This window comes from Miscanthus floridulus, chromosome 4, assembly GCF_019320115.1.
Source record: "Miscanthus floridulus cultivar M001 chromosome 4, ASM1932011v1, whole genome shotgun sequence".
In the NCBI taxonomy this organism is placed as follows: domain Eukaryota; kingdom Viridiplantae; phylum Streptophyta; class Magnoliopsida; order Poales; family Poaceae; genus Miscanthus; species Miscanthus floridulus.
The window spans coordinates 62762478-62773913 of record NC_089583.1 but is presented as its reverse complement, the minus strand read 5'-3'; the positions used below and the strand labels follow the sequence as shown (position 1 = coordinate 62773913).

Genomic DNA, 11436 nt, shown 5'->3' with positions numbered 1-11436 from the left:
GTGTCCATGTATTTTTATTATGATTTGTGCTAGCACACAACACCCTGGCATCATACTGACTATTTTTAGGATATGAGAGCAGAGTATCCCATCTTTGCTAAATTTTACACATATGTAGGTAAATTCTTCTTCGCCTTCTGTTAGGTTAGTGTTCACTGTATATCTCCTAAACCTCTGAACCTCGTGAATCTTGTTACTTTAGTAAGTATTTCTGCATCATAATTGATGTTCCTACTGTGCATCTCTGTCATTGTAACAAATAGAACTTACATCTAACAAACAGATCAGGTCTACGTGGGCCTTTTTTGTCTGATAGAATTAGTGTGCTAGCTTCTCCTAAAACACATGTTTTTTCCCCTTTTGTAATTTGTGTGTTTTTTAGACATCCAACAACCATGTGCTAGCTTCTCCTAAAATATATTTTTTTATCTGTTGAAATTCGTGTGTTTTTTAGACAGCCAACGCTAGCTTTGGCTAAAACACACGGTTGTACAGTAGATAGACTCTATAATTAAATAAAGGTGACATTATTTAACTTTCTGCTACGACTAGATGGAGAAAGAAAGTATTTATATATGTTGAGTTCATGCTGATCTAGTCACACTCCATATATTCCATATCCTTGACGGATCACATTGCTTCATTGTGCCGCTATTAGGTTATTACCAGTACTAGTGAATCGATCTATGATAAATTAAGGTGCTAGCAACAGCTCCGCCGGGAAAAGCTCTCATGGTCGCCCACAAGTCATAATTGCATCCCACCCAAGAAAAGGACGGACAACATACGTTGATGGATCAACCCCTGGCCTCCCTCTCTCTCTCTCTCTCAGTATCATTCTGGACAGACAGAAGAGAAAGAATTATATTAACCATTCATCATCAGCCATACATTACGCGCGTCCAGCATGGATGATGCAGCAACAAAGAAGGCGTACATCATCGCCATCGTCGTGCAGATAATCCTGGCGGGGATGTCGGTGATATCCAAGGCGGCATTCGATGCAGGGCTGAGCACCTTCATCTTCGTCTTCTACCGCCAGGCGGCCGGCTCCATCCTCATGCTGCCTCTTGCCCTCATTCTCCAAAGGTGAAGAGACTACAAGCTCCTATTTTATTACAACCACAACGAACCCCTATAGCTAGATATATACTAAGTTAATCTGTTGGTTCTCATCTCCAATCCTCAGGAAGAATGCACGTTCAATGCCGTTTGGGTGGCTGCTGAAGCTCTTCCTGTGTGCCTTAGTGGGGTATGTGTACATGTACCTCAAGATCACCGTATGTATAGTATATTCAATTGCCTTGGAGCTAGCTGTGTTTTGTCGACCTGTTAGCAGGCATCTCGACATATGCATTTACATGTGTTGCTGAATTAATTAGTTCCATAGTCTCTGTTTCATTCGTTCAAACTAGAAGCAAATTAACGTAAGGCATCCATATATGCATAACTACTTTTTTTCTGCACGTACTCTTCACATATTTCCAGTAACACACTGAGCTTGAGCCTGTACAATGTAAGCCTCAAGTTCACATCTGCAACCGTGTCTGCAGCAGCAGGCAACTCCATGCCTGTCTTCACCTTCTGCTTGGCGCTGCTACTCAGGTCGTACAAAAGTACACGTACTATCTACCAAGCGATGATTGAACAGCTAGCTAACTGATTTCACTTGACATATGAATATATAGCATATATGTTGGCATTGCCAAAGGCTTTATTATATTTGCATGCATGGCAGGATGGAGGTGGTGAAGCCGAGGAGCGCCTCCGGCATAGCTAAGCTATCCGGTGTAGCCCTCTGCCTTGCCGGCGTCTTCGTCATTGCCTTCTACTACGGCCCAGCGCTTAGCCCTGTCAACCATCACCGCGCCTTCACCGCCAACGCCTCGGCCTCCGCCGGCAGTGCGAATAACTCGTCATCAAACAGTAGATGGATCGAAGGGACGTTTCTCATGGTCCTCGCCAACGTGGCATGGTCCCTGTCCATCGTCTGGCAGGTCGATCCTGGCCTTTCACTGTCGTCAATGCATATGCTGATATGCGTGCATGAATTTCAGATGTTCAGAACTGCGTACTATGTAGTATGCACTAGGAGTACGTAGCTACAAACTGCAACGTTTTCCGTCGCTGCAGGCTGCGCTGCTGGAGGAGGTGCCCAACAGGATGCTGGTGGCCACGGCGCTCTGCGTGTTCAGCGCCGTGCAATCGTTCGTCGTCGCAGTGGCGACCGAGAGGGACCTGTCCAGGTGGCGACTCCATCTCGACGCCAGCCTGCTCTCCGTCGTCTATGCTGTAATTATAATCCCTACTTACCTTATTACGGGCACGCATTTATTTCGACTCCAATATATATATGGGGTATCAACAAATTTATTTATATTATACCAGGGGTTCGTGGTGACAGGAGTCACCTACTACCTTCAAGCATGGTGCGTGGTGATCAAAGGCCCCGTCTTCTTTGCTGTCTGGACACCTCTATGCTTTGTCCTCACAATATTCAGTTCGTCCTTCTTCTTGGGAGAAATCGTTCGCCTCGGCAGGTAACTGAAGCAAACTTTGTAAACTATTAATGAAGAGTTTAATTATGTTGACTGTATGTAATTTGGATGAATTTATATTATTGGACCAGCTAATCTCTTTTTGCTGATGAGCATAGCGTTGTTGGTGGAATCCTGCTAGTTGGAGGCCTTTACAGCGTGCTGTGGGGTAAAAACAAGGAGAGTAAGGTTGCGGCGTCAAGTAGTGAGGTGAACATGACGGCCGATTGCACACTAGATGTAGATGACGAGGAGCACAAGAAACCAAACAAGTACGGGCTGGAGGAAGCAACATCGTCCGCTTTAGCAGGTGAACAAGTCTGATAGATGCATGGATCATTATTGAGGCGGTCATGCTATATATATGTTCGTGTCGTGGATCACCGGCAATGTCGCCGGTGAACTTTGGATTGCGCACCCAAGAACAAAATGACCTCGATTTTTTTGGGTGCTGCTAAAACACTTGGTAGTGTTTTCTGCTACATTGGGTGCTAATTCAAAGGAAAGCAATGGCAGCTAGTTTGCCCATAATTGTGTTCTAGGTCTTTGCTTATAATTCCATGAAAAGTTGAGGTGAAACACTTAGACCTAAGGAGAGAGAGGATAATAGGGATTTTTGTGAGAGGTTGCATTTGCCCTATTGTATTTATAGAGGAGATGGCATGATGCAATCTTCCTTCCAACTCTTATTAGTTTACAAAATACAAATACGTCCTTAGCCTTTATAACTTGCAACTTTTTACCAGAGCAGGATATAACTTGCCATAGCTTGACCTCCAATAGTAGCCCCTTAGCTATTAGATCATAGCTGGTACAACAAAACTTAGTCGCTAAAACATAGAGAAAAAAGGCGTAAAGATACAACTCTTTGCTCATGAGGATCTTCCTTATGGTCGTTTAGTGTATACGTCTTATTAAAAACTCCATCCCAAAAACCCGATAAGAAAAAAGAGCATGGAAAAAGGGAGAACATATATGGCATGAAGCTAACTATACAAAGGCTATGTGTGGATGCCATAACTATCTTGGGTGCAAGCATAACTTTGATGGCAAAGGTCTGAAGGGTTTGCTTTGAGGACTTAAGCTTATCACTAACAAAGGTGAATTCCACCCGTTCTCCTGGATCACTTTGCTACATAGTCTTGATCGCCTTGTACTCTCAAATCTCTCATATAGGATTCTTCTGAGCTTCACCTTCAAGTTGTTCGGACCTTCACTTTAAATTTTCTTGATCGCATTGAGGTCTTCACACTTATGAGATCATCCCTCCATAGTCGTATTAGTGTAACTAGTCGACTCAATAATCGTGGCCGAAGCAGTCGATCTAACAAACGTAGTCAAATATTGTCCAAGCCCCTCAAGCTGGTGCAGGCAGGTGGGGTGAGTCGAAGTGGCTGTCGAACAAGGTTGTAGGCAACGCGGTTATCACAGTGAACGTAAGTGAAGTAGCTATCATAGTTGATGGAGCTTGCCTCCTTCGCTCACAAGTGTCGAGCAAGACATGTCCACCATGTAAGATTGGCTCTCCAATGCAAACCTCCTTAGCCCCTCTTGTATAGTGCTTGTGAATGGAAGACGGACTCATGGGTAAGATGAGGTTCTAGACATGTCGTAGGTGATGGTGAGATTCTTGAGCTGAAGGTGACAACAAAATATAGTTGAAGTTGACGCCAAAGCTAATGGAGATCCCCTCCGGTGCCAAAGGCAATAGCAAGGCAGAGTTATAGTCCACATGGGTGCTAATGGCGAGTCCCTCAAACTGAAGGTGATGGTGAGGCTAAGATGAAGTAGATGCCGAAGCTAATGGTGATCCCCTTGAGCGATTACGATGAGGTGGAGGTGAAGTGGAAACCGAAGATTGGCATCGGTGCAACGATTTTGACCTCTTCTTTTCATCTATTCAATGGCAAGGACTAATTTCTCCAACACATTGTTCGGGTGGTGACGGATTATGTAAGTCTACATTATTAATTTAGGAGTTTTCCCGGTTGATGTTTTTCGGTGAATACTAGATATTGATGCCAGCAGCGAGTAGCTTTTGCGATCTTCAAAGCCTTGTATGCCAAGGGTAGTTTTCCCCATCAAAGCGTATTGCACGAATAAAGGAAGAAGATTATTAGTTTGCTCATTAATGTACTTTTAGTTTCTAGAAGTTATTTTTTGTCAAATTGAGTGTCTTTATTATTAAAAAAAGACGGAAAAGTTTGGGAAGTGCTATGGTGTTGTGGCTGCCGCATCCTATTTTTCATGGGAAGAGGAGGGGTTTCCCCTACTCCAAATATTAAAACTAAGAGCTCAAGTTTACATCAGGCTGTTCATGAAACAAAAAAAAAAGGAAATAAAAAAGATTAACAGGATTACACATGATCGTCAAACCATTGAACTATAGCAGTGTGATATTTTGACTTAATTTGCTCTAAGAGTAACCATAGCAAATTCCTTTCGTTGGCAGTGCTGAGTTGTTGGCTGAACACCTCTAAAGATTTGGTCATTTCGAGAAGATCAAAATTATATTTCCCCGAAGAATGGCAATGCGAGTTGGCTTCTGAGGCTTTAGAGAATCCCAAAAGCCTTAGCAAGGGGAGGGATCTGCAGGTTAATCAAGGCCCAACAGGAGACTACAAAAGGGCATGGACTTTCAATATGGATCCCAATGAAGTGATCCATCTGCGTGCGTCCAATGACGTGCTTATTTATATGGAAGTGGCTAATGCACGGCCGGCCGTAATATAGTGCTTTTGCACGGCCCTACCGTTTTTAGTAAAAATACAATTATTAGATACCTTTTTTGGCAAGATGGTAACTAACGCTGGCTTGTTGGCATGCCTGAAGGAAAAATTTTCCTGCCCTCGCGGCTTGCACGGCCCAGACCCAGATACGACCAGGGGGGGGGGAAGGCAAATCAGCCCCCGTCATGCGCTTTAATGTACTACATGTATATGTTCACAAAAAGGACAATCTATTTATAAAAAACACATTTGCATCTGCAATTTTCTAGATCAACACTATACATCTAGTCCCTAGGAAAAAGTAACATGGCCTACATCTTGCTTCTCAGTATATGGCCTGCATCCTGCATGTTATACAAGGATAACATGTGTCGTAATTTTGTTGCTGGATGGAGATAAATATGTTGCCCATTTGAGAAGACTATTGATCCTGGAGCCTATATCGGTGATGAGCAGGTTGCTGCTGGTAAATTTTGTATTGGATTGCAATTTCTTGGGCAATTGAAGTTTGTCGTTCGTTAGGCAACAATGTCTTCCTAAATAAACAATTTATGTATTCTGAAAAAGCAAGTATAGTGTCTGTTCATTTGCAACCCACAGCCCCACCCCCATCCCCGGTTTATTTGCAAAAAAAAATAGAGATTCGATTAAAAGACGCAAGTGCCTAACTGACGTGGATCTAAAATCCAACCGAATCATCCTCCAAAATAATTTCCTCTCTCACCACATATGTACTTATTTACATATATTGCACACATCCTACCTGCTTTGTGCCTTGTACTTGATCTCCCCCTACTAGATAACTTGGAACCTGCAATGTAAAAACAGAAAAAACAAAGAGATTAGAGAAGAATGATATAAAATTGCCTAATGATTTGCATTATTTTGCCTTGATCTTGCCACAATATTGTCTGGTCAGAGTACATTTAGTTGCCTATTCCCAATGAAGTTTAGTAACTAATCAATGCACATGTGACATCACTACTAGAGAACAGACTTTAGAACGATATTCTAATTTAGCATTAGCCTCGGCATTTTTTGCCCCCGGGACTAAATGACCCTTTAGTCCCGGTTGGTAATACCAACCGGGACTAAAGGTCCTTGCCCAACGGTCGTCCGCGGGGCAGAGATCTTTAGTTCCGGCTGGTATTACCAACCGGGACTAAAGGTTTATCCTTTAGTCCCGGTTGTACTAACCGGGACTAAAGCTTTTAGTCCCGGTTTGGGTGATGCCCCGGGAATAAAGATTAATCTTTAGTCCCGGTTTGGACCCCTAACCGGGACTAATTATCCCGGCCTATAATTTAGCTCAGTTCTTCCTCCCCGAGCCCGAGCCATTCTATTCAAACTCACTGCCTCTGTTCTTCAGCTTGCTGTTGTTCTTGCTCTCTCCCCCTCTATTGGTGTTGCTCTTCGATTTTGGAGGTAACAAACTTAATCCTCTTATGTTTTATCAGTAGCTTATCTTATTTTGCGATGTAGATGCATGTGTAACTTTATATGTTGGACTTTATTATGATTTTATATGTCATTTTTAGCTCAAAATGACATGATGATTTGCATATATGTTTGGATAAACAAAAGTTAAATTAGTTCATCAAAATCACGCCTCGCTCGTCCTCGCTGGACCACGCGCCATCCTCGTCCCCGGTGGCTTACTGTGATCTTAGAATTAATTTTTCCATGAAATGAAAAACTTAGAAAATTGTAGAAAATCCGTACTAGTTGAACTTGCGGACCGTGTTCAGCTCGGCAAGCATGTTCTCTGCCAGAGCGGTAACGGACGTCAAGGAGGAGCTTTGATTCTACGAGGGAGAGCGGCAACGGTCGTGGAAGACCGTGTTCTCTTTCTCGTAGAATCGGAGCTCTTCCTTGGCCTAAGTACGGTGCCGTCCGGTGGAGAAATGCTCAGCCGAGATGATCACGTAAGCAAGGTCAACTAGTACGGATGGTTATTTATTGAAACATATTTTTGAGCTATAATTTGATGGATATTTGATAACTTCAGACCTACAAATGTCATCTACAAATGTTACTATCCTCGGCAACCTAAACGCCCACGAGCTCGCCGATATCGAGCAGGTCACTTAGAATTATTTTTTCCATGAAATGAAATACTTAGAAATCATGCCTTTTATTTTTTAGAATTAAATTTTCCATGAAATGAAAAACTTAGAAAATAGTTAGAAAATTGTAGAAAATCCGTACTAGTTGAACTTGTGGACCGTGTTCAGGTCGGCGAGCATGTTCTCTGCCGAGAGGTAACGGACGTCAAGGAGGAGCTTTGATTCTACGAGGGAGAGCGGCAACGGTCGTGGAAGACCGTGTTCCCTTTCTCATAGAATCGGAGCTCTTCCTTGACTAAGTACGGTGCCGTCCGGTGGAGAAATGCTCGCCGAGTTGATCACGTAAGCAAGGTCAACTAGTACGGATGGTTATTTATTGAAACATGTTTTTGAGCTATAATTTGATGGATATTTGATAACTTCAGACCTATAAATGTCATCTACAAATGTTACTATCCTCGGCAACCTAAACGTCCGTGAGCTCGCCAATATCGAGCAGGTCACTTAGAATTATTTTTTCCATGAAATGAACTACTTAGAAATCATGCCTTTTTTAGAATTAAATTTTCATGAAATGAAAAACTTAGTAAATAGTTAGAAAATTATAGAAAATCCGTACTAGTTGAACTTGCGGACCGTGTTCAGCTCGGCCAACATGTTCTCTGCCGAGCAGTAACGGACAGTCAAGGAGGAGCTTTGATTCTACGAGGGAGAGCGGCAACGGTCGTGGAAGACCGTGTTCCCTTTCTTGTAGAATCAGAGCTCTTCCTTGGCCAAGTACGGTGTCCGTCCGGTGGAGAAATGCTGGCCGAGATGATCACGTAAGCAAGGTCAACTAGTACGGATGGTTATTTATTGAAACATGTGAAATCCATACTAGTTTTGTTTAAATATATCATTTTAGAAAATATGAAATTTACACTAGTTTGCAAAAATAAGTATAGAAAGTAGATGACAACTGGTACCGGATCCTCGGCCTCTTATTCGGTTGCGAAACGACTGAGGCCAGAACTCCCTCTCATTATCTGCGGCAAGTGTAAGCAGAAGATTGTGATGGAGTACCGAGTCAAGAGACAGGGACCCAACAAGGATTGTGTTTTCTACAAGTGCCCGGATCGCGATGTGAGTTTCTTACGCATTTTATAATTATGGCTAATTGACCTACTTTTCTTGAATATTTTTGACTAAATATTTTTTGGCTTTAATTTCAGTGGAAGGGCAATGGATGCGATGGTTGGTACTAGGAGGAAGATTATGCTACATACGTGTAGAATTTGGGTGCACTTGAGGTAGCGGCTGCTGCTGATGAGGCAGTGAGCCAGCAGGAGAAGCTTATTGATATTCAACAGAAGAATGATTTATCTGTTTTAGTTGCGTACGATCACGAAATAATTATGTTACTGAAGTGTATTGTAGTTTTAGTTTGTTTAGTTATAGTTGGGATTGCTTATGTTGTAGCCAGGCTTAGTTAATTAATCAACCGTATGTGTGTCATTTATGTTGTATAATAAAATACTTAATTATGTTCAAAGTTTTCATAATTTGTCGTGTAATACAGATTATGTCACGCCATTGGATGTACAATGCCGATCGCCGCTCCTAAGACTTTATTGAGGACTTGCACTATTTCTTAGGTGTGGCCGAGGCAAATAAGCGGGATGGTTTCATGTGCTATCCATGTGCCCTATGTAAGAATTTAAAGGAATATTCAAGCTCAATGAGTCTTCATTCACATTTGCTTAAGTCAAGTTTCATGTCAAACTATATATGTTGGACTAAGCATGGAGAAAGCGGGGTCATGATGGAAGAAGGTGAAGGAGAAGATTTAGACATTGATGACATTATTGCTCAGTATGGTGCCTTTGATGATACTACAATGGGGGGAGATGAAGAAGTGGTAGCGGTAGAAGATGATCTCGGTGATGCTCTTAGCGATGCCATTCGTGATGCACAACAAGAATGGGAAAGTGAAAAAGAGAAAGTTAAGTTCGAGCGCATGCTTGAGGATCATAGGAAGTTGCTATACCCGACGGCCGAAGAGGGGCAAAAAAAGCTGGGTACAACACTGGAATTGCTACAGTGGAAGGCAAAGAATGGTGTATCCGACAAGGTATTTGGGAATTTATTGAACCTCATAAGAAGATGCTTCCAAAGCCAAATGAATTGTCCACCACTACGTACGAAGCAAAAAAAGGTTGTCTGCCCTTTGGGATTAAAAATCTAGAAGATACATGCATGTCCTAATGACTGCATCCTCTACCATGGCAATGAATACGAGAATTTGGATGAATGTCCGGTATGTAAAGCATCGCGGTATAAGATCAGGCGCGATGATCCTGGTGACGTCAAGGGTGAACAACGTCCTAGAAAGAAAATCCCTGCCAAGGTTATGTGGTATGCTCCTATAATACCACGCTTAAAATGTTTGTTCAGAAATAAAGACCATGCAAAGTTGTTACGGTGGTATAAAGAAGACCGTAAGGTAGATAATATGCTGAGACACCTAGCTGATGGGTCCCAGTGGAGAGCGGTAGACAGGGAATTTCCAGAGTTTGCAAATAAGGCTAGAAACTTAAGGTTCGCCTTAAGTACAGATGGTATGAATCCTTTTGGAGAGCAGAGCACTAGTCATAGCACTTGGCCAGTTACTCTATGTATCTACAACTTTCCTCCATGGTTATGCATGAAGCGGAAGTTCATTATGATGCCGATCCTCATCCAAGGTCCGAGGCAACCTGGCAATGATATTGATGTCTATCTGAAGCCATTAGTTGAAGAACTTCTAGTTTTATGGAACAAACCAGGTGTACATGTCTGGGATGAGTACAAACAAGAACACTTTGACCTACAAGCAATGTTGTTCGTAACAATCAATGATTGGCCTGCTTTAAGTAATCTTTCAGGTCAGACAAACAAAGGATATAATGCATGCACACATTGTTTTGATGACCTTGACAGTATATATTTGAAAAGATGTCGAAAGGTCGTGTACCTTGGCCATCGTCGATTCCTTCCTTTGAATCACCAAGTAAGAAAGAAAGGGAAGCATTTTAAAGGTAAGCTAGACCACCGGAAGAAGCCTCGTAACCGAACCGGGGAAGATGTACTCGCAATGGTCAAGGATGTGAAAGTAGTATTTGGAAAGGGACAAGGCAGTGAATCTGTTCCCAAAGATACTAAGGGACACGCACCCATGTGGAAGAAGAAGTCCATCTTTTGGGAGCTACCCTATTGGCAAGTCCTAGAGGTCCACAACGCAATTGACGTGATGCACCTGACAAAGAATCTTTGTGTGAACCTGTTAGGATTCATGGATGTGTACGGGAAGCCAAAGGATTCACTTGAAGCATGCCAGGACTTGTAGGGCATGAAAGAATGAGACAACCTTCATCCAGAGAAGATAGATGATGGACGTCATTACTTAAGTCCTGCTAGCTACACGCTTAGCAAAGAAGAGAGGGACAGCATGTTTGAATGTCTAAGCAGCATCAAGGTCCCATCGGGATTCTCCTCCAATATAAAGGGTATAATAAATGTGCTAGATAAGAAATTCCTAAACTTAAAGTCCCACGACTGCCATGTGCTTATGACGTAATTGCTTCCAGTTGCTTTAAGAGGAATTCTACCTCCACATGTACGTCTAGCCACCGTGAAGCTATGTGCATTCCTCAATGCAATTTCTCAGAAGGCAATCAATCCAGTGGAACTAGCTACTCTACAGAATGATGTGGTTCAATGTCTTGTCAGCTTTGAGTTGGTGTTCCCTCCATCCTTCTTTAATATCATGACACACATCCTAGTTCATTTGGTGAAGGAGATTAGTATTCTTGGATCTGTGTTCTTACATAACATGTTCCCCTTCGAGAGGTTTATGGGAGTCTTGAAGAAATATGTGAAAGTCCGTTCTAAGCCTGAAGGAAGCATCGCCTAGGGCTATGGAACAGAGGAGGTCATTGAGTTATGTGTTGACTTTATTCCTGACCTTGCCCCGATTGACGTTCCCGAATCACAACATGAGGAGAGACTCAGTGGTAAAGGAACTTTAGGGAAGAAAACATATATCGGCATGGAAGACGATTATTTCAATAAAGCACACTACACAGT

General features: G+C 42.5%; 1 protein-coding gene across 3 annotated transcripts; it reads left to right on the top strand.

The window, feature by feature from the left end:
• The first annotated feature begins 741 nt into the window (after nucleotides 1–741).
• LOC136549736 (WAT1-related protein At5g64700-like) lies at nucleotides 742–3258 on the top strand. 3 transcript variants are annotated; one of them, XM_066541133.1, is made up of 7 exons: nucleotides 742–1089; nucleotides 1190–1252; nucleotides 1489–1605; nucleotides 1739–1997; nucleotides 2134–2292; nucleotides 2389–2540; nucleotides 2657–3258. In XM_066541133.1, the coding sequence occupies exons 1-7, from the start codon at nucleotides 908–910 to the stop codon at nucleotides 2859–2861; spliced, it is 1137 nt and encodes a 378-aa protein (XP_066397230.1). In that variant the 5' UTR covers nucleotides 742–907; the 3' UTR covers nucleotides 2862–3258. The 3 variants fall into 3 exon arrangements, with proteins under 3 accessions (XP_066397230.1, XP_066397232.1, XP_066397231.1); XM_066541135.1 differs by having other exon boundaries at nucleotides 2680–2853; XM_066541134.1 differs by lacking the exon at nucleotides 1489–1605.
• Nucleotides 3259–11436: the final 8178 nt, after the last annotated feature.

What these genes read in the sequence shown, in the direction of transcription:
- LOC136549736 (XM_066541133.1), top strand. Translation starts at nt 908, where the DNA reads ATGGATGATGCAGCAACAAAGAAGGCGTACATCATCGCCATCGTCGTG. An exon ending in TGCTTGGCGCTGCTACTCAG is followed by an intron (nt 1,606 to 1,738) that starts GTCGTACAAAAG and finishes CATGCATGGCAG; the next exon opens with GATGGAGGTGGTGAAGCCGA. An exon ending in CCCTGTCCATCGTCTGGCAG is followed by an intron (nt 1,998 to 2,133) that starts GTCGATCCTGGC and finishes CCGTCGCTGCAG; the next exon opens with GCTGCGCTGCTGGAGGAGGT.